The sequence below is a fragment of the Melanerpes formicivorus genome, unplaced genomic scaffold, assembly GCF_026170545.1.
Source record: "Melanerpes formicivorus ecotype bairdi unplaced genomic scaffold, bMelFor1.0.p_v2 SCAF_36, whole genome shotgun sequence".
NCBI classification, from domain to species: domain Eukaryota; kingdom Metazoa; phylum Chordata; class Aves; order Piciformes; family Picidae; genus Melanerpes; species Melanerpes formicivorus.
The window spans coordinates 3048815-3070317 of record NW_027142388.1 but is presented as its reverse complement, the minus strand read 5'-3'; the positions used below and the strand labels follow the sequence as shown (position 1 = coordinate 3070317).

Sequence of the window (21503 nt, the reverse complement as noted above, 5' to 3'; positions counted from 1 at the left end):
CTCTTCAAAAACTCTTGACTATCAGCTACATCCTGTAGTAGCAAAATTAGCGTGCAGGGTTAACGAGCATTTCTGCAGAGTACTAACTGACCCCAGACAAGTCTGTTTCCAAGGGCCTTCAAACATGGGCACGAGCTGGGGTACTAGTGCATAGAACCCCATTTTTGGCTCTTTGCACAGGGGTGATTGAGGACTCTAGCTATATTGATTTATAGAAGCCCTTTTGATGCCTTAATTCTTCATATGATCAGTCAGAAACACCAGATCCTCTTACTTTGCTCTAACTCTAATGCAACACTAATATATTTGGAGTCACGTAGGCAGGAGAGAGGTTTGCTGCTGTCAGCGTAGCCTTTGACACTCTCTAGGCAAGTGTTTGCTGTCTTTAGAAGTGCAGCCTAAGGAATAATCTTTACCTGGCTGCTGTGGGTCTAATATTTTCATTTATTTATACCCTTTTCAGTGCACTTTATTTATTTACAAATGGTAGCAAATTGCAAGTGGCAGCCTGTGCAAGTAACTCATGAGTCAGTACTTTTATTTTTCTCCTCTAGTCTAGACTGCTGATAATGTAAATTGTTGAAACCCTGGGTAAATAATTGGGAGTGCAATCAACAGCAAGCAAGTATTTATCTGCTAATAAAGCATTTGAAATGCAGAAGTCTGTCTTTGTCCAAGAGTTCTTAAAAGGCAGTTATTGGTCCTGCTGCTGTTTCTGCCTAGCAATTAGGATTTTTATGGTCACTAATTGTACATCTGAAAATTTATGCAGTTTATTTTCTGCCTGTGTTTTTCTCTGCACAGAGAGAAGCAGCAGAGTATTTGTGGTTGTAAGGAGGTTAACATATTTTCTGCATGGAGATCTCTGTAGCTCCTTAGAGATTAGCACAATTTATAGAACCCAAATTTTCTAGGTTCTCTGGTGTGGCATCAAGGGCTTACAGCTCATTAAGAATTTTCTGAATGAGATCTTTGTCATATTCTTAGAATGTGACTTGAAAGTTTTATACCAGCTCTGTCATCAGCTGTGGCTTTTATTACTGAAGCTGATACTGCTTCAGAATCTGTATGAGAAGGGGTGCTTCTTGGTTTTTCCTGCTGCTATTGGTGATGCTTCTCCTCAGAACAGAAACTCACATTTTGTATTCTAAACTGAACTTACTTTAGAATTTAGTTACAGTAGCTTACATCTTGCCATTTTCTTCCTCCTACACCCCTGCTTCATTCACTTTTTACAATTGGTCCATAGAAGTCTCCAGCCTCTTGGGCCCCTAGGAGCTAATGCCAATGTCATAGCACAGTCACATGTGAGAAGGAGCTGGTTTAGCTGCAGAGAATGAATTGCCTGAAAGATGGTCCCCCGTGGGGAGTGATTGAGGAAGCTTGAGTTCCTGCTCTGCAGCACCTCTGAGGAGCCTTCTCCATTCATTAATCCCTCTCACAATTGGACTATTTTTATTTTTTTTTGGAATGTGGAGCATCCTCTCCCCTGAGGTATATTTGGAGCTGTATCAGGCTGTTCTGCTCTAGCATAGGAGCAGTGATAATTAGCAGCTAGGTAGCTGTCTTTAAGAACATATAGCTAAAAAGGCTCCTTGCTTCAACCCCCATGTATGCTTTCCCTAAAATGTGACTAATGCCTGCCTCTGAAGTCCCGCTTCTTTCACCCTCTCCTAGGAGCCTGTGAGCACTCCAGGGAGGAAAGACAACAAACAGAGCTGTTTCCATCTGTGCAAAGCAGGGAAGCACAAAAGCAGAAACGTGCAACTTGGCTGCACATGAGCAGTTTAGGTCCAGAAAGTCTGGCTGTGTTTATGTGTGGCTGTGCCAGGGCTAAATCATGCTGAGATGTAGCAGGTGAGTCATGCAGCCCTGTCCTGCCTTACACAGGCTTCCTGTGGATCATGCTACCCTTTTAGATGGTGGTGATTCTCCTCTGCAGAAACCAATGTACTCTCTGAAGGTTTTATAGACTTTTAATAATCTAGCAAAACAAGGCCCAGAGCACAAGATCTCTGAGGTTGACAGTTTGGTCTATATTTGACTCATTTGTGACATATTGAAAACCCTTCGGTGGTTTTTGGTTTTCTTGTGGAATCTCAGCAGAAGTGAAATCAATGCATAGATGAGAAAAGTGACTTCTGCTTACAGGTCTGAAAACATGAAAGGCTCAAATTGTGGCTCTATGCAAACACCAGGAGATTCATACATGGTGACACACTATTTCCAGCATCATTTCTTATCACCCTGGTTCCTTCCAGCAGCAACTCCCTAGGAGTTAACAATGAACCACAGAGCTATGGTTATTTCCCATGATTTCAACCATGTATGACCAAAGGAGGGAGACCTTGGGCCTCATCAAGAGTTTCCAACAACCTTTCTGAAAACATGCAGCTTAGTATCTATTAATAACCCTCTTTGGGGAACTTAACAGTATATGGCCACATTAACTACCAAGGAATCAGCACAGGATAGAGATCTGATAAATGTAAGTTGTGGAAAACACATCAGTCAAAAGCAGGCATCCTCTAAAGCCACTGAAGGACAAAATGCAAAACAAGAAAGCAGGGCTTGGTACTGCTAGTGCTCATGGAAATCCTTGTTGATAAATGGAAAGCAAAGAAACTCTGGCAGCAGGAAGAATCACTCCTGATTTGCACATCAAGGGACAATTTCTAGGGACTGAACTCTTACCTGTTCTTGAATTACAGGGGAGAAAACTGCACCTCTGTGCTCATCTCAGAGGTGCTCTAAGTAGTTTAGTAGTAAATAGTACCAAACTAGATACTTAGCTTTAGGAAGTTGAAGCCATCATTAAAGCTTATGTTGCTAATTTTATACTCTTATGAGTATAAAATGATGTTCACATTACAGATCTGTGGAAGCAGGGGGGTGGTTTGCTGCATGCACCACAGAGATGGAGATAGGGTTTTTAATGGAATGCTCCATAACCCTGCTAGAGAAGACCGAGGGTAGAAGGCATACCCCATCTAGGTGGTTTCTGAGGAGTTCTTTTCCCTGCACTGAGAGATGAGCAATGCTGTGTGCTTTCCATGGGTGATGTCTGATTTTGGCTTTTCCATTTGCATTATTAGTGAACAGCTGCATGAAAGACTGTTTCACTGGCTACCACGCTGCGATCCTCAAGCCCATTTCAACTGCAATGGCACTGGCTGCTTTTAAAAAGATTTTCCATATTGCAGTGTACTCCTATGATTTTAAAGTGAAAACTGTTTGCATCTGCTGCCTGCTAAATTGAGGGGAGGAGGATGTGTGTTCCATTCACTTGTTAAAAAAAAAATGTGGGCACAGCAATTTTCTTACACCAATTAAAAAAAAAGAAGAAAGAAAAAAGTTAAGTTTCTCATTTGGCCTGTTCAAGACAGAAATTCCAGGTGTCTATGGGGAGAAAGATTGTGTTCTTCATTCCCTCCAAAACCATATCTCTTTTAATAGATGTTTCTTTTTAAGTAGATTATTATTTGCACAGCGAAATTAGCTTTGCAAGAGGGATGAAAACCCTTGTCAGAGCGTATTTAAGCAAAAAGATCAAAGGAATAAAACACAAATTCTCTCCAAGGTGAGCATCTGGGCTTTTTGTTTTTTTTTTTTCCCTTTTGGGTAGAGTAGCCTTGGATTAATTAAAATCAAATCAGTGGATGGAAAGGAATTCTGTTCGAAAAGCACTGCAGTTTGCTTCTTGGAGTGAACGGTGTTTTAGCAGGTGACTAACAATGTGCATTTTTATTCTTAACCTCTGACCTGTGCCCTCCCGACCCCTTTTACCTAACCCTTTCCATTTGCCCTGGTCAGTTAACAGGCAGGAGCATTTGAAAACAATCATGGATGACTATGATATCAGGTCTGCTGCCAGCATTTTAGCATCTGTTAAAGAGCAAGAAGCTCGTTTCGAGCGGCTTACCCGTGCACTCGAGGAAGAGCGGCGCAATGTCTCCTTGCAACTTGAGCGTGCCAATCAGCCAGCAGACCGAATGAGCATTTGCAACATTGGCAATGGGCAGCCCCTGGCAACCGCCTGGCAGCAGCTCGTACTGCAGGTAACAGCCTGCTCATTTTACCTGTTGCTAGAGTCCACCTCTTCCGGATAGTCAGGTGCATCTTGTTTGTCATCACCATTTCATTCTGTCTTCTGATATTCCAGGCTTGGTGTGCTTCATCGATTAATTTGGTAGCTCAGACTTCAGAGCCTTGGCTTAGAAGTTGCTTTTACTTCTTGTTAGCTCATGGGATACTTTTAAAACTGTATGCATCCTTGAAAATTAAATCTTGAAGAGAGATCTTCACTCTCCCTTCTAAATCTATGCACTTGCTGTAATTATGGTGATGTGCTGGTGATTGAAAAACAAGGCTGAATCATAATCTCCATAGCAAACAAAATTTCCATTAGAAATAGCTGGACTTTGAATGGAGGGAACAGCATGAAAAGAAGGGATTTCCCTCCTGCATAGTCTTTGTGTAGGGAGGACATCATAATTCTCTTCTCTTGTTTATTGTATTGATAGACTTTATTTTCTCGATGCTTTGTGGTAGCCTTAGATTTTCAAAGATTGTTTTGCTCGCTATGTGTTCTTTAACTGTTTAAATGTGCAACGATAAACTATTTACATCTCTAAATTACTTAAGCTTGCAAATCACTCTGACATGCAAGGTAAGTCATGCAGAAGCAATAGTACCATTTGTGAAGGTCTGTTTCCTCAGAACACGTTGCTCAATTCAGAGAGAAACTCTGGGCTGTAGGCATTCTGAAAGCTGTTGCCCAATTATACCAGACTGTTTTACAATTATACTTGCATTGAGCTGTGTTCAGGCAGACTTTGCATTAGGTTATGTTAGCACAGTTTTCCTATTAAGAGCTGCCATGTTCCTGGACATGTGGATGCTTGAATATGGGACTTCATGTGAAAAGAGCAGCTTCCACTGGCTAGGCTCAAAGTCTGGTAGGAGCTGTAGGTTGTTATCCTCAGTTCAGCTGGAGAGAGAGAGATGTGCTTATGGTGCTTATGTATTTTTTTTATAGAAGAAGGACAAGTTCACCTTCACTTTTTCTGAATGACTTTGTTGTCCAAAGTGTCTGATTAATAGCTCCAGAATGAAATTCCTTATCCACAAAACTGATGAAGCATGAGTTTTTGGTGGTGTTATGGCTTAAGGTCTAACCACTTCCAAGAAAACTTAATAAAAGGGTTTAAGTTACTAGGCTCTACGTGATTCTTATGGAGAAACAGGCCCTGTAAGTGACCTCAGACTGAATCTGTGTACACTCAGCTCATTGCCCCTGCGTGAGGGGAGCTTTAGTTCATAAATAATTGGTGTTGAGGTTTTTAGAGCAGCTTGTATATGAAATAAAATGATTGAATAGCTAAATATGCACAGTTAAGAATTAATGTAAGGTTATTTGTGTGAATTTTCATCAAGTGTACTGAGAGCCAAATTCCTCTCTGACTTACTAGAATTAATTAAATGTGTTTAAATGAAGGATGAAAGCTGTACATTCGGTCTTAGGCAGAATATCTAATGATTTCATCTTCACTATTTCACATTGCATTTCATTGTTAAGAATACACAAGCAAAAGGCACTCTGTACTCTGCTGCCTGTATGGATGCTCACACACTGTAGTGAAATGCAACTCTCTGGAGCTGTTTCAGTGAGGACTGACCGATTTCTGCTTAGCACCCTGTTCAACCTTCTGTTGTAAATAATAGCACAAAATAACTCAAGTAGTAGATTTTCCATTTGAAATTTATAGAATATTTAAATGTATTATGAATAATCTATTTGAGTACAGTTGGGCAAACTGCGGAGTCTCGGCAGTCTTCCAACTGCTTCCACAGAGAGGCTCTGGCACTCCCTGCAGCCAGAGCCCTGGCCAGCTGCGTGTATTGGGGGAAGCTCAGTCTGCGCCCATGCATCCCTTGTAGCAAGTGCAGAGGAGGATGTGCCTTTTCTGCGAGTGAATACCAGGGTTAAGCGGCCTCACTCCTGCTGAACTTGCTGGTTTGCCTTTGATCTGAGAGGGAGATTTCGCCCCGCCCGTGCCAACTGCCCCGCCATGCCCCTTTTGCCCACCCCGGTCCCAGCGCTCCCCAGGGCCGTTTCAGTGGCCCTCGCTGGGTGAGAGCAGTGCCCCCTCGCGGCCGCCTTGACTCTGCCTCTCTTTGCTGACGGTGCCTTGTCCAGGGCTGTCGCTCAAACCCTGCCTGCCCGCTGCCAGAAAAGTCTCCTGAGTATCTCAGAAAGTCTCCTGACTATCTCGGTCTAGTTTTGATCTAGCACGCAGCGCTTACTGATGCTGATTCTGAGATATCACCACGACCGCTGCAGAAAGGGTGACTGACTTGGTTTAAATTGGCACGGTGCCACGGTGTGCAGAGAAACTCTGCCAAGGTTGATCAGCTGGGGAGCTGAACAAGGTTTGCATTCAAAATTTGTTTCCTCGTTGGTACACACTGACAATTTCCATTCCTGTTAATGTTTTATAACCAAAATGAAGAAGAGCATTCAGTAAACCTCTTCTGTCTACAAAAGGTGTGATGATGCCTTCAGCAGCTGAGTCTAGTTGAGAGGCATCCCAGCCCATGACGGGAAGGTTGGAGTAGGTGATCTCTGAAGTCCCTTCCAACCTCTGAGCCATTCTGTGATTCTAAGGAAATACACACAATAATAAATTGCTTAAATACAAATCAGAGGCAAGAAACTACAGTGAGGAAGGTTTTGAGTCAGACTTTGTTGCTATTGTGATTATTCATTTGTTAAGAGGTATGGTAAACACAGGCCCAAAATTCTCTATCGTGTTTAGTTACTGTCATATCTCTATAACTAGTAGAAGCTTTGGTTTGATATGTTTCTCCAGGTGTGACATATTTGAGCAAGGTCTTTCATCAAGTGCTATCTAGTTTTGGTGCAAATGTTCCCTAACTTTGTGTTTAACCAAGGTGTTAACAAAATAGAACTAAAAGGAAGAAACTTAAATCACATACTGGTTTGTTGGGCTGTTTTCTATTAATACTCTAACCAAAAAAGACCTGCAAATCACCTCCCAACAAATAATGCCCCAGAAGGCCAGCCTGAAATGTCAGTAACTGACCAGGGTAATAAAATCCATGCTCTCTTCACTTTACAAATGTGATTATACCTGCTCAGGGAAAATCAGATTATGGGGGAAAGCTCCAGAATATTTTCCTAGTTACAATTTGGATCATTTATATTTCAACTTCTGTGCCAGAGAAACAACACCTGTTGAAAAACTAACAAAAACATTTTCCTTTTCAAAAAAAAACCCCCAAACTTTTGGCAGGTATTTTGTAGCTATAATTAAGCACCAATATTCTTCAGTCTTTATGTTAATCTGAGGTACCTGTGACTGCTGCCAAAAATGACATTCTGTGCCTTGAGGATTGGTTTCAAGTAAAAGGTGAACTCTAATGCACACCAGAACACATGGCAAGAATTTAAAAAAATACAAGAAGATTACCTCAAATTGCTTTTCTGAGAAAATCCCATCAAGTTAACCTTTCTGAATTACACTTTGAGCAACAATAACTCTGTTCTGTCTGTATTTCATTTAAGATTCTCTGCTCCATGCTGACATAGTGCAGACTGTTAGACTATAGACTGGTTCCAGTGCTTTGATAGAACATGGGTGCAGTAATATTGTGTATACTTTGAATAAAAATGGGTTCTGAGCTTGCCTGAGTCGTTGACTTATCTTCTCTCCTCTCCCATTTCCTACAGAATGCAGTTCCATCTTTCCATGTAAAATTTTATGCAATTAGTTCTAGTTTGTAGTGCCTCTTGGCTTCTATTCTTATATAACATATTTGTGCTCATATTATGGGACTGACAGCATGGAAAATTACTGCTTTTTTTTTTCCCCTTGCCTTACAGGTAAGGTCAGGTACAGACTACAATGCTGTTGGTTCATGACAGCTCCCTGGTGTTACAGTACTGTTTCCTGCTACAGTGCCAAATTCCCAGAAAAAAAAGCCCCATCTGTAGTTAACCCATGAATGTTCTACTTCTGCTGGTCCTGAGCAGACTGCAACATGTTGGAAGTATTTTAGGGATAGTTCTAATTCCTTTACAAAACCAGCTGAAGATGTAGAAATGTAACTTCTGATTCAGGGGTGCAGTAAAGTTTTGTGTCAGTCTTATCAGGCCCTGTTTTCCAGCCAGCTGCTGGTGCCCCTGCCCTCGGCTCCCCTCCCTCTGTAACTCAGCTCTTGTGCTCTTTTGGCCCACAGCTCAATGTGCAGTTGCACATGCACCAGCTATGCCATCAGCCTGATCCTGTGAATTCAGTATGTATGAGTGGTCTTACTGAATTTCTAGGAATGACCTGGGTCAGGTTTCAGCTTCTGCATATCTGCAACTATTCAAAGGTTCCAGGGAGGTAGGAGGGGGGCGCACATTTGGGAATATGACTCCCATGGGAGAATGAGTTCTTAGATCAGAATTCAGTATGAGATGAGAGACATTTTCAGTACCCAGCACTGTTAAGAACTGGACCAGAAGCCATTACTCAGCTACTTCTCAGGGAGATGTGTCCCACATGCATGAGGTATGATCCTTTCCCTGGCTTTTGCTGAATGTAATAGTGGAGTTTAACTTGGAGGCTGGAGTTTTTGCTACCTTTTAAATAGACATTGTCCCATCTCTGTAAAAGCATCAACTCCTCTGTTACAATAAGAGTCAGGATCTTTTGTTGATAGCTCAGCAAGGAACTGATGTTTCTCAGGGCTGAGTACAGCAGATGACAGAAGGCAGAGTTGCTGAGCCAGCCTGCGCTTCACAGGAACTGAGCCAGGGTAGGAATTACTGCAGATGTTTCAAATAGAGACTTTCCAAAGTGACAGAGTGACATCTTGCACTTCTGTGAGCTCAGGGAGTTCCTCCCGTTTGCCTTTCTGCTGGGATTACGCAAATTCCAAAAGAAATCCTAGAACCTGCTCTGCTTCCTTTGTTGCAGGAGGAATGTGGTAGCACGAGGCTAACAAAGAGTTTGTGCAACAGGCATCATGGTATATCTCATATGAGAGCCTCTGAAAGATGGACTCCACTAATTTCTGTGAGAATTTCTATTTCCTGGTTCTTATATTTCTTGTTATACCTTTGCCCTGTGATTATTCTTCAGTCTTCACTTAAGGCCTTAGATGGTTAAAACATGGATACAAAAGTGACTGGGAATATTAGCATCAGTTTTAGCAACAACTAAGAAGATTTGACCAGCTGCAATAGAGGCTGTGAAGTGCTTTCCAGAAGAGATTTATTTGATAAGGAAACCAGCTAAACCCCACTTATCAGAATTATTTGGGTCTAAGATCTTCTGGCATGCAGCAGAATCCACTCCAAATCTGATGAAGGGGTTGCATAAAGCTCTGTCAGCAAATCTAGTTTAAAATGTAGATCCCACAGGATTCATTAAAAATTTTAAAAGAGGGAAGAACCTTGCAGCTGGGAAACTGCCCCTCTGTCTGATAAGGAAAGGAGGATTTTAATCTTTCTAACACAGTGACTGTTGTTTGTTGTTTTTTTCCCTAAAATTTAGTTATGTACTAGTTTACATTTTTACATGTGCAGATTGAAAAGAAATCTTCGAGCTCCAAGATGCATGCATTTGCAGAAATCTCACTTGCTTTCATCAACAGTACCTCACTTGCATGTCTCACACTTCATCTCTTAAGTGTGTGCTCTGCAACTTCAGATGGTAGCTGCTGAATTCCAAAGTGCCATCTAATGTTTGTCAGCAGGACAGCAACTGGCTTATGCTAATGGTTGTAACAGTGCAAAGCAATGACCAAGTTTACCCTAAGCATTTCAGAAATATTTGTGCAGTTTCATTGGCCTTGAAATCTCAATTTCTTTTGTTTTGTGGGAGTTTTTCTTTAACTGAAGTTTTGGAGGCAACTGAAAGGCAAGGATTGCATTACTTTGTTTGCCAAGGTTTGTGAAAGAATAATCTTTCACAACTTTAAGCCTTCCTGGCCTGGAACTGTGCCAAGTTTAAAATTACTTAATTTGAATAACAAACACAGTTTCATAATAATTTTCTATTATTTTATGTTGCTTAACTAACAGAACTGTGTTTTATTCTACAAGTGCTCTTGGGAGACCCCACCTTGAATATTGTGTCCAGTTCTGATGTCCCCATCAAAAGAAGGACACAGAACTGTTGGAGCGAGTCCAGAGGAGGGCCACAAAGATGATCCAAGGGCTGGAGTACCTCTGCTATGAGGATAGACTGAGGGAGCTGGGCCTGTTCAGACTAGAGAAGAGAAAACTCCAGGGGCACCTTAGAGCTGCCTTCCAATACCTGAAGGCATCCTACAGGAAGACTGGAGAGGGACTTTTCTTAAAGATGTCAAGCAATAGGACAAGAGGGAATGCTTTTATGCTGAGGGAGAGTAGGTCTAGACAGGATCTTAAGAGGATCCGTCTGTACAAGGGTGGTGAGACTCTAATAGGCTGCCCAGGGAGGTTGTGGATGCCTCCTCCTTGGGGGTGGTCCAGGCCATGTTGGATGAGGCCTTGAGCAGCTGAGTCCAGTTGAGAGGCTTCCCTGGTCCTAGTGGGGAGGTTGAGTAGATGATCTCTGAGGTCCCTTCCAACCTAGGCCATTCCATGATAAGGGATATGGATGTGCTGGAGCATGTCCAGAGGAGGGCCACAAGGATGAGCAGAGGGCTGGAGCACCTCTCCTACAAGGACAGACTGAAGGAGTTGGGGCTGTTCAGTCTGCAGAAGAGAAGGCTCCGAGGTGACCTCATTGTGGCCTTCCAGTATCTGAAGGGGGCCTACAGGAAGGCTGAGGAGGGACTTCTCAGGATCTCAGGTAGTGATAGGACTAGGGGGAATGGAATGAAGCTGGAGGTGGGGAGATTCAGGCTGGATGTGAGGAGGAAGTTCTTCCCCATGAGAGTGGTGAAGCCCTGGAATGGGTTGTTCAGGGAGGTGGTTGAGGCCCCATCCCTGGAGGTGTTTAAGCCCAGGCTGGATGAGGCTCTGGCCAGCCTGATCTAGTGTAGGGTGTCCCTGCCCATGGCAGGGGGGTTGGAACTAGATGTTCCTTGTGGTCCCTTCCAATCCTGACTGATACTATGATAAGTAAGCATGAGAGAAACACGTTACAAATAAATTCTGCTTGCTGTGTGTACCTTTATTAGGTAAACAAGTCGATCTTTGCCTGATGTCTCAGAGTGTTGCAAGATCAGTAACTATAACTGCAAGTAATTATTAAAAATGGCTTAAACCATGAACATTCAAATGAAAACATGAAAACATTAAAGTGTAATATCAGGTTTAACAGGAATTTTTTAAAACTACTTCAAGTCACATTTACCACATGAGCTCCTTGATAATTAACATGAAAACCTCTTACATTTTAAAGTTGTCATTTATTTTTCATGTTCTGCTTGTTTATTTCTCAGCTCAGCAGAACACGATTAATTGTACTGGCTTTTTAAAGATATTTAATTCTCTTGCTTTTCAGTTCCCAGGCACGCTGCTATACTAGTTCACATGAGATGTGCAGGGAAAAAAAAAACCAACCGATTTTAAAGCCTCACAACCCCTTTTTGCACTGTATCTCTCAATTTTATGAAAAGATTTTGTTCTTAATACAGGCCTTGATCCATACACGTACTAGCAAGGCAGGCTTTTATCCCTACAAGGCATTGCACAGGAGCTAGTTGGTCTTTGTAAGCCTCTGCCCTTGCAGATCCACATGGAACTGCAAGAATGTTGTGCAGAAAGTTTAAAACCAACAAGCAGGCAAAGAGGCAATTTCCCCTTCCCCTGAGCCTTTTGAGCTTTGGACCTGAAGGGTTGAACCTGTCTTTTAAAACAGAAAATTCGCTACAGTTCCATTTCAGCTGTCTCCAGTTTCTCTAAACTCTTTTGAGCTAATGCTGAAAGGGCCCAAAATGAATGTTGGGTTATGATGACATTGATAAATTACCGAGTCTTTTGCTAGTTTAGGCCATCTTATTAATGGCTCAAATTAGACTCTGGCTCTCTTTGTCACAAATGTGGAGCAATTCACTGAAGTCATCACTGTGACTGAGAACAGGGGCCAGAGATGGCCACGGGCAGCCTGAGGTTCTGTGCCAAATATAATTAAAGCCTTTGATTTAAATAAATGTCACGGTTTACTACCTTCTTTTTCTTTAATTTGGGTATAAAACAAACCCTGAAAACTAAAACAGCTTCCCTTTTTAAGCTACCAAATTACTAGTTGAAGAGAATGGTTTGGGGTTTTTTTTTATCTGTAGTTGTGGTGACTGGGGAATGCTGTAGAATACTGCTAAGAGTTCATTTGAGGGACTTTGTCTGAAATGTATCTTTAACTGCTGGCAGAGTGACATTTTTTGACTATTGTAGTTAAAAATGGAAAAGAACTATAGCCTCCATGTATCTAACCCATCTCAATTAGCTCTTACTCCTCTTTGCAGTCTTTTTTTTTCATATGTAAATATTTCAAGTACAAGAAACTTGGTGTGAAATAAAATTTCATACATGGAGTCCTTAATTCTTCCTTCAGAAGATAGTCCAAGAACAGCTTCAGGTTTTGTTTTGAGGAGACTAGTAATTACCATAAAAATCAGATGATTGTGCAGACAGCTATCAATCCACTGCATAACGGCAAACCACGTTTTTGCCCTCTGAATGGAAGAATGACATGTTAAGCTGGTATCTGGTAAGCAAGCAATTGTAATGTGTGTCCTGAAATCATCTGGAAAATCCCCAAGCCAAAACAAAATCTAAGGAATGAAAACTGGGTAATACCAGGTCTTTCTTTCCTGCAATTGAGTGTCTTTGTATTCCTTTCCAATAACTACTGCATGAAATTATGGTCACAGTACCAACCTTCAATTGAATTTGTTTTCCTTGCTGTTGTCATTCTATTAGAAATTTAATGCCTTTTTTTTTCACCTTCCCTTAAACTGGAAGAGATTTTTCTATTTGTACCCCTGTAAAATGTAGTTGATTCTTATCTAAATGAAGCCACTGGGAAGAAACATAGGTCATTGATTCAACTGCGACTTATATGCAGTGACATGTAGCTTCTTCTGTCCTTTATTTCTAATGTAAGCAGTGTTGTCACCAGTCTGTCCTTGTTCTCATCCTGTCATATGACAACTTGGATGAAATGGAATTGACTGATAATAGATGGAGCAAGATGGAAGCTGTGTTTGTACACAAATGAAAATCCCCTGAATTTACTGAAATGCCTAATGGTGACCCTCTGCAGAGAGGGTCTGCTTCGTCTTTGCCATATTGTTCTTCAGCCTCCTTCTTCAATACAGGATTCTTAAATAAGGATGGCACAATATCATCCTTCATTTATAGACAACTGCTCCCTGACTGAGGCAATCTAGCTTCATAGAATCGTAGAATGGTTTGGGTTGGAAGGGACTTCCAAGGGTCATCTAGTCCAACCCTGCTGCAGTCAGCAGGGACATCCTTCACTAGATCAAGTTGCTCAGAGCCTTGTTGAGCCCGACCTTGAAAATCTCCAGGGATGGGCCTTAACTCCATCACTGGGCAACCTGTTGCAGTGTTCCACCACCCTCATGGTGCACAACTTGTTCCTAACGTCCAATCTAAATCTGGTCTTCTCTAATTTCATACACTGCCCCTCGTCCTGTCCCTGCAGGCCTTTGGAAACAGGCCCTCTCCAGCCTTCTCCTAGGCCCCTGTCAGACCTCTATTAGGTCTCCCCGGAATTCATCTGCATTTCTAGCCTTGAAATATGAAGGCAGAAAGATTGTGAAAAACATGTTGACGGAAGGGTAAGAAAAGTCCTGGTGGATGTGTTCTGTTAGAGTCATGCAACCATTCTGAAGCAAGTAGAGCTGCTTTGGAAAGGCTTCTGTAACTTTCCCAGTGGGTGGAAATGCTTAATAGGAAAAGACACCCTACAATGTTCTGTGTTCATTTGTCTGTGTTAAAATCATGACACTAGGGCACACTGACACATCCTGGTGTACTTTAGTTCTTTTACTTGCTTATTTGCTGCATGAAAGTCAGAGGACAACAACAAGATACCCTTGGCTTGGAAGCACCTATATGGATATCTAATTCTGAGAGTTGCCATAGGTGATCACGGTGCTTTTGCCTATATGGTTAGCTGGGATTCTTGATTCATCTTGTGCCTTCTTGCTCCGTTGGGTTTATGGAAGCTACATATCACCCCAGCCATATGTTATGTTTCCAGGCAGAGCTGTAATAAACCATTTCATTTTTACTGCCTCTGAGAGCGGATCAATCTATAGTGCAGCACTCGTGATGCAGAATTTTTTAAGGATAATGGGAGAAAATGAAAAAGAATAAAAGAGAGAGCTTGGCCCAGATAGTATACGACTCCATCTTCCAGAGAATTAAATCTCTTCCTATTTATAAATTTTTAATTTCTCAGAAGAAAGGTTTTCTCCCTACTGCAGCTGGGGAAAAAAAAAGTGACAGATTAAGAAATAAAGGTTTGTTATAAAAAAATGGGTTGGGAGGTTGTGATATAGTCAGCAGTCTGATACTAATGGATAGAGAGTTTGTTGCCAGAATTTGGAAGTTCAGTGTAACCTCAGAGATCTAATCCATAACTCTTATTTAGGTAATTAGTTCTTTTACTTCAGCATTGCCAAACCCAAGCATTCATAATTATATGAGCTGGTAAAATATTGCAGGTGGCTAAGAAGTAACTGGACATGGGATGTATTTTGCCTTTTTTTCTCTCCTTTTTTCCCCCTCCCCAAATCTTTGGCTTTGATTCAAAACATTTTGAAAATTTACTTTATAGCCAGAAGGCCTACACATTATATTTTTAAAAGGAAAATTATGTTTTTAAATAACAACCTGACTCCAGAAGGTGAGACTTCAAAATCAGCAACACTAATCTTGCGTGGCTTGCACAAATACCTGTGGGTTTACAACATGAGGGACTTCTTATGTGAGTTAAGAATTGGCAAGTCCATCCAGGAAGGTTTTCCATGTGGTCGTTTTGCATGCAAGAGTAGCTACTTCAGTGCCCTATGGATACAGACTTCATAGTGGGTTTTTTCTTTGACAGTGTATAAAGGTCTGGCACATAGACACATGCATGCCTAAGTTGAATGGTACTTTCCTGTGCCAGCATAACCTCAACAATAGTTGTGCTATTTTAGGTTGTTAACTGAAGAAAAGTTGAACAAGGAGAAGGCAGGGAGAGTGCTGGGCAGGGACTTTTTACAACGGCTTGTAGTGACAGGACAAGAGGAAACGGCTTTAAGCTTGAGGAGGGGAGATTTAGACTGGAAATTAGGAAGAAATTCTTTACAGTGAGGTTGGGGAGACACTGGAACAGGTTGCCCAAGGAGGTGGTGGATATCCCATCCCTAGAGATGTTCAAGGCCAGGCTGGATGAGGCCTTGGCCAGCCCTATCTAGTGGGAGATGTCCCTGCCCATGACAGGGGGTTGGAACTAGATGATACTTAAGGCCCCTTCCAAGCCAAACCATTCTATGAATCTCAAGTCTGTTAGTGTTTTACAAAAAGTTTTCCTTTTCCTTTGGCCTGGAAGTATTTCATTAATGGCTGCTACCAGTTTGCTCTAAATTATTCCACTCTTTTAAATAGACTAAGAGCACTTTTTTTTTTCCCTCCAATGAAGCAAATACTTTGCTTCAGGTAAATGTTATGGAACACCTAGCATTGCCCTTGTCAACATTTGTGGTATTTATCTTTAAACAAATCAGGATCAGAGCCTGGTAACGTAGCTCTGCCCTTTTCTTTGCCTGTAAAATACAAAGCCTTAGTGCTAATATTCAGCTGGAATGCAGACACTGGCAGTAACAGGAAGGCTGAAATTAGGATTAAATGGCTCTGAAGCACTCCTTCCTGTTTTACATGTCAGCATAGGAGATGCCACCTTTTCACATTCATCTGGTAGGATATTAATGAACATGTTAATTATGTTGACACTGGAAGCATGTTTTAGAATTTTTAGGGAACCTGAAGCTGGGATGAAAAGATGCTTTTGTGCAAAGGTGCCTATTCTGATAATTAAGGACATTAAGTTTAATGTGCTTTCCTTTTTGCTGGTCTTGCTGTCGCCGACTATCCTTGTTTTCTAGGGATAGCCTCTAATTTAATTCCAGTAGCTTTTGGTCTCTAATTACCATTGTTCAGCTACCAGCTGTTCCAGTGGTGGATTTAGTTATTGCTTTGGTTTGCTGCAGGAACCCAGTACAAAAAGGAAAACCAACCATTGCTCCTTGGCTGGTGACTGCAAACAGTGCTGGTTATTGAGCACTGGGGAAGGACTTTGCTGGCTGCCTCTCAGACCTAGTTAACTGCTTGCATCTGAAGGGTGAGGTTTTAATTCCAGTGCTGCATAAGCATGGCCCTTCTGCTTCTGTGGGTGGGTCCAGAGGGGAAAAATATCTTCAGGTTTAGTTAAGACGGGTTTACACCTACATTGGTCTCTTACTTCTAAGATTTCATGTCTTAGTATATTTATTAATATGTCCCTTTTTTGTGTTTTCTTGGAAAAGGAAGAAAGAAGGATCAGATCCTAGAATAAGAAGTGTGGGAGGCTTTCCTTTCCAGGGATTTCATGGTGGTTTGCAACCTGGCTGCCTGGTCAGAGACATGAAAAGCTGGGTACTTCCAATTTACTGGCAGTAAATGGATGTGAAAACCATGCTGTATCATGCTGTGAAGTCCTAGGTTTTGTGCCAGGATGCTGTGCAAGGTGTAGCACATCTGGCAGTAATTTTTGGTAATGAGTAATTTAGCAAGACAGTCTTTTAATGAATAGAGGACAGGTTTGTGGGAAGGTGAATGGTTTTAGAAAATGAGGCCAGTTGTGGTTTGAGCTCTAAACCTCACTGTATCTGTGTGAGATGGAAAAGGGAGGAGGCTGATGGAAGATCCTCTGTCTCCGCTGTTCGTGCACTGGGAATGGCATTCATCTGGAAGTGAAGTACAAAAAGTAAGCAAACAAGAGAATCGCCTTCCGTGTGCTTTTTTGTGAGACCTCCCTGGAATTCTGGAGGCAGCTGCGCTTCCAGCGCGGCGGCATCTGACGGGTTGTGCCGCCGCAGCAGCAGCCAGCGCTGCGAGCGACGCTGCGAACGGGCGCCCTGTTAGTGCCACTCTCGCTCTTTGTCTCCGCAATCCTGCGGGAGAGCTCCGAGCTGAGGGGGCGGGCCGGGGAGCGGGGGAACCCCGGGGGGCTCCGGGCGCGCCGCCGGTCGGTGCCCGCGGGCCGCCGCCCTCCCGCGCCCGGCCGGAGGAGAGAGGCGGCCGCGCCCCGCCCGCTCATCCCCCGCGCCGGAGAGAAGCTGCGGCCGGCGGGCGCTGCCTGCTCCCCGCTCCCCGGGCGTGGCCCCGCTCCGGCTGCGGCTGCCCGTCAGTTCCGCCCCCCGGGACGGAGGCTCCCGGGTGCCGGGGCAGTGGAGGGGGAGAGTCGTGTGAAGGGGGCGCGTCCCTGGCGGGAGCCGCCAACAAGCGCCTTCTGCCGTCGAAGCGGTGGTGACTGGTGGTGGTTTTGCCCTGGATGGGCTCTGTCTGTAGGGAGGCAGCCGAGGGACTCCCGAGCGGCGAGGTTGCCGGTCAGGTTGCAAAAGGAGCGAGCTGCACGGAGGAAAGAGGCTCGGGAGGCTGTCAGAGCAGAAGGCTGGGTCCAGAGAGTGTTCACAGGAAGCTGGAGGTGTTCTCTGCTAGGGATCGTGCAGCTGGCACCTCGCATAAATGCCTGCAGAACTCAAACAGGTTAGTGCTAAACTTGTGTCCTTCCCTTCGGGCTCTGGCAGTTCTGTGCGTCCGCATGTGCAGTGGTCCCGTGGCGTGGAGAGGAGAAGGCTCTTAGGAGCTGGAAGCGCTTGTTTACTTGTGTTTTCATTTTGTAGCTGAGAACTAAGAGCAAAAGCTGAACTGCTCTTTCTGACAGAGCATTCGAGAGATTTTTGCTTTTGTCTCTGTTGTGTTAACTGGTGGAACACCCAAAAAAGCAAGCCATTGTTTTCCTTGACCTCCTTGTCCTGCTCAATCAATCTAGGGAACTCTTTGACATGAACTGCTAGAAATAATGCTTTTTAAAGAGAAAGCTTTGCTATTGTGCTTTTGTTAAATGTTTGCTTTTCCCATACAGCGTTGCACTGCTTTCTCTTTGGTTTTGTTGCTTAACATACCAGGGAAATAACTTCAGATTTTCACTCTAAGCATTGCCTTAAAGAAAAAAACCCAACAGTCTCTTGGCTGTCATCTGAATAATTACAATGGACTTGCAGCTCTGTGCACAACCAGATTTCAGATATTATTCTTTACCTTGGAGTGTCATTGGTCATTGCAGAGTAAAGCTGTTGAAGGCTAGATTTAAATAAATAGAGATCCTGTAGACTCCTGTAATTTGTAGATGCTTACCTTGTTAACCTTCTTCATCTACCTTGTAAGCCTCAGGAAACCGTATAAATTCAGATGTCGGCAGGGTAGAGCTGCTCCTCAAATTAGTGTGAGATGTTGTCTTTTTCTTAACCCTCTTTTTCCTTCTTTGCCTTTTTAATTTAAAACAGATTATTTTAGGATATGGAAATGCAGTGATAATACATCACTGGCAATACACCCATGAATTTATTCATAGGTGGCACTGGAATTGTTGGAGCTTATTTTTGTCTTAGTTTGGTTTGAGCATGCTGTGTCCAACTTGTTTGTCTCAGTAACAGAAGGCTGAATCATTTCTCAATGCAAATAGGATGTTGGTTCCTTTCAGGGGCAGTAGCCCTTTCAGCTGGGCCCTCTTTGTCTGATGGCAGTTCCTGTAATCATTGCGCTGCCTGCTAGAGGTGACCGAGTCCTGGTTGCTTTTGGATGCTTGTGTGTTGTGCTACCTGTGGACTTCTTAAGGAGGAAGAGATTTTGGTTGTATATGCAGTCCTGTTCGTGCTGCCCGACATGAAGTAACTGCAGCTGTCAAATGGCTAGCAATGGGTTGTTGATTTTCAGATAGATAGATATAGTTACCAGCTCTTTGGGGTTTTGGTTGTGTTTTTCCAGTACATGAAGAAAAACCTGGAGGTAAGGAGCAGAATGCTAACTGTAAAAAAAGGTGTGTTTAATGTCTTGTGACTTGGCAATAGAGTTGTGTTTTTGTCTTCTGGGTTTCTGCTTTGATAGGAGGAAAAGCTTGAGTGAGAGTGGAAGATCATAGTTAATCACTTAAGGTCATGCATTTCAGTGCACTTGTAAATTCTTCTTCCATATCAAAACAAAAATCTCATGGTTTTAATCTTTCTGCTGCCTATCATAGTTGAGGATCAGACAGAAATATGTTATGTTATCTTTGGTGGTGAAACAAGGGGTATTGATGTATTTTGAGGTCTTTTTGCAGTATAGTTGATCAGTCTGTTTCCACAGCAGTGTATTAGATAATGCTTGGCTTAATGAAAGGCAACTGTGAGTTGTCAGAGAAATGTATTGGGCAGTTACATGGCCTCTAGAAAGTAATCCTTTAGCTTTAATGATCACAATTAAGTAAAACTAAGCCAAATGGATACATTACTTTGAGGTGAATGGCAAATCTACACCATCCATACAGACAGAAATGGGAGAGATACTAGAAGGGACTTCTGCCACACACCTAATGTGTTCAGAGACTCCTCATGTTAAAATCTAAGTAAAGACAGTCATGAAATTGTAATTAAAAAGAAGCAAAAGTAGCATCTAGCTGTCCTTTTGGTTTCTGCTGGGAATAGTCACGATTCCTGAGGGCCTGGGCCAGAAGAGCAGCATTATACCTGAGAGCACTGGTAGAGAAAAATGCTGAAAGGATGGTTCTTGTTGCCATGAATGTGCAGGGCAAGTGTCACCTTCTTGGCATTCTCACTTGGCTGTTCCCCTTCCTGCTGATGAGGGATGAAGGCTGCTGAAGTTTGTGCTGAGTATTTGCAGTCTGACTTCTTTCAGTGGCCTGAATGTGAGTCTATAAAGTTTATGAAATTCAAGAAGGATCTTGAAGTCTGGAACTGTTAGACTAAGTTTGGTCACTGTATGACATACAGCTTTGGTCTGGATCTGAAACCTTAAGAGCTAGCTTGCCTCAGGGCCAAGAAGTGAGGAAGGGGAAAGGAGTCACTTAAAGTGACTTTTATCAAAAACTCTTCAGTTCTGTGTTACTGCTGCTTCAGAAAATACTTGGCTAACTTTCCCAATTCAGGCACTGAACTCAGTAAGGCTGCCTGAATTCAGCACTTTGTGCCTGATGTGTCTCACTAGAGGATGGCACCAACATAAGAGAGGATGAAATCTTAGATCTGGCAGGATGGACGTGTGGTTAACGCATTAGTGCCGTGCCTGATAGGAGGCTGTAGCACTGATAGAAGTCTTGTGGACGAAACGTTCATGGAGGTGCAACATGAAAAAACAGCATCATTTTCTAAACAGTTGGGCAGGTCATATTAGAAAAAAGAAAGCAGAAGGAAGCTTAATATTTAATATGGGTCTTTGTATGGATTCCCTCATATGACGAGCTGCGCAGTGTGGGCATAGGCCTAAACAGCTCTAAAGCCCTCTACTCCCTTGGAGTAAAGAGATACAGCAGTCTACAGTGCAGATTCCTCCACATCCCCAAAGCAAATCTTTTGCCAGCAGTTGTGACCTCTGTGGCAGAGCTGGGCAAAGGGAACATTTTTTGGGACTCAGTTACTGAGCTGTTGAGCTACAAACTGCTGCAGAGACAGTAGCTCCCTGCGGGAGGGTGGACATTGTAGTAATTCTTTATGCAGTTACTGCCCAATTCAGATGTGGAACTCACACCTGGTGATGTGCCTTTACAACCTGATACAGGGGCTTGCACAGTGGGGCCCTTCACTGTGACTGAGATGGTCTGGAGCTGCAATGGGACACTGTAGGTTGTGAGAATGGAAGTGCTCTGTTTCTGAAATGCTCTTGCAAGAGCCATGTTCTTTTAAAAGTGCCATTGTGTGCTCTCAGAGCTATTGGCATACCTCTGTCTGTACACGTGTTTATAACTCAAGCAGAGTACCCCAGCAATTGTACTTCCTGAGGCTATGTTGCTTAATCACCTGACCCAAAAGTCGTGAGTGAGCATCAGGCTGGCTGCATTTTTTTGCCAACTGCAAAGCATGTTAAACAGTCACATTTGCAACTCCACTGGCTGGACATTTCTAACAAGACAGTTCTGTGTGCCAGCTCAAATATTCTTTTCTGATGAGTTCACTTCTGCCACTGAACTTAGGTTTTGGTACTGACTTCAGTAGGAATAGAATCAGGATCTCTGATTGAAAATAGTTGTGGCATATAAAATGTCTCTATCTTTGGGTGTTAGCAAGGCATTTCTCTGAGTATGAAGACTTCAGTATGTACTATTTATCTCTTCTGCTGCTGGTTTCCCAAATGATGCAACATGTTTCCTCTCAGTTATGCAAACATTTTCAGGACCGATCTGTGGACAAGACCAGTGTTGATCCAGGTTAGAAACTCAAGCAGACCC

General features: G+C 42.9%; 1 protein-coding gene across 3 annotated transcripts in view; it reads left to right on the top strand.

Moving 5' to 3' along the window:
* Positions 1–21503, top strand: part of ARVCF (ARVCF delta catenin family member) — a 256583-nt gene that overhangs the window by 89947 nt on the left and 145133 nt on the right. For all 3 annotated transcript variants that reach the window (XM_068157320.1, XM_068157318.1, XM_068157319.1), the window contains exon 4: positions 3821–4058. In XM_068157320.1, coding sequence (XP_068013421.1) covers positions 3821–4058 — 238 coding nt within the window. The remainder of the gene's footprint in view (positions 1–3820; positions 4059–21503) is intronic.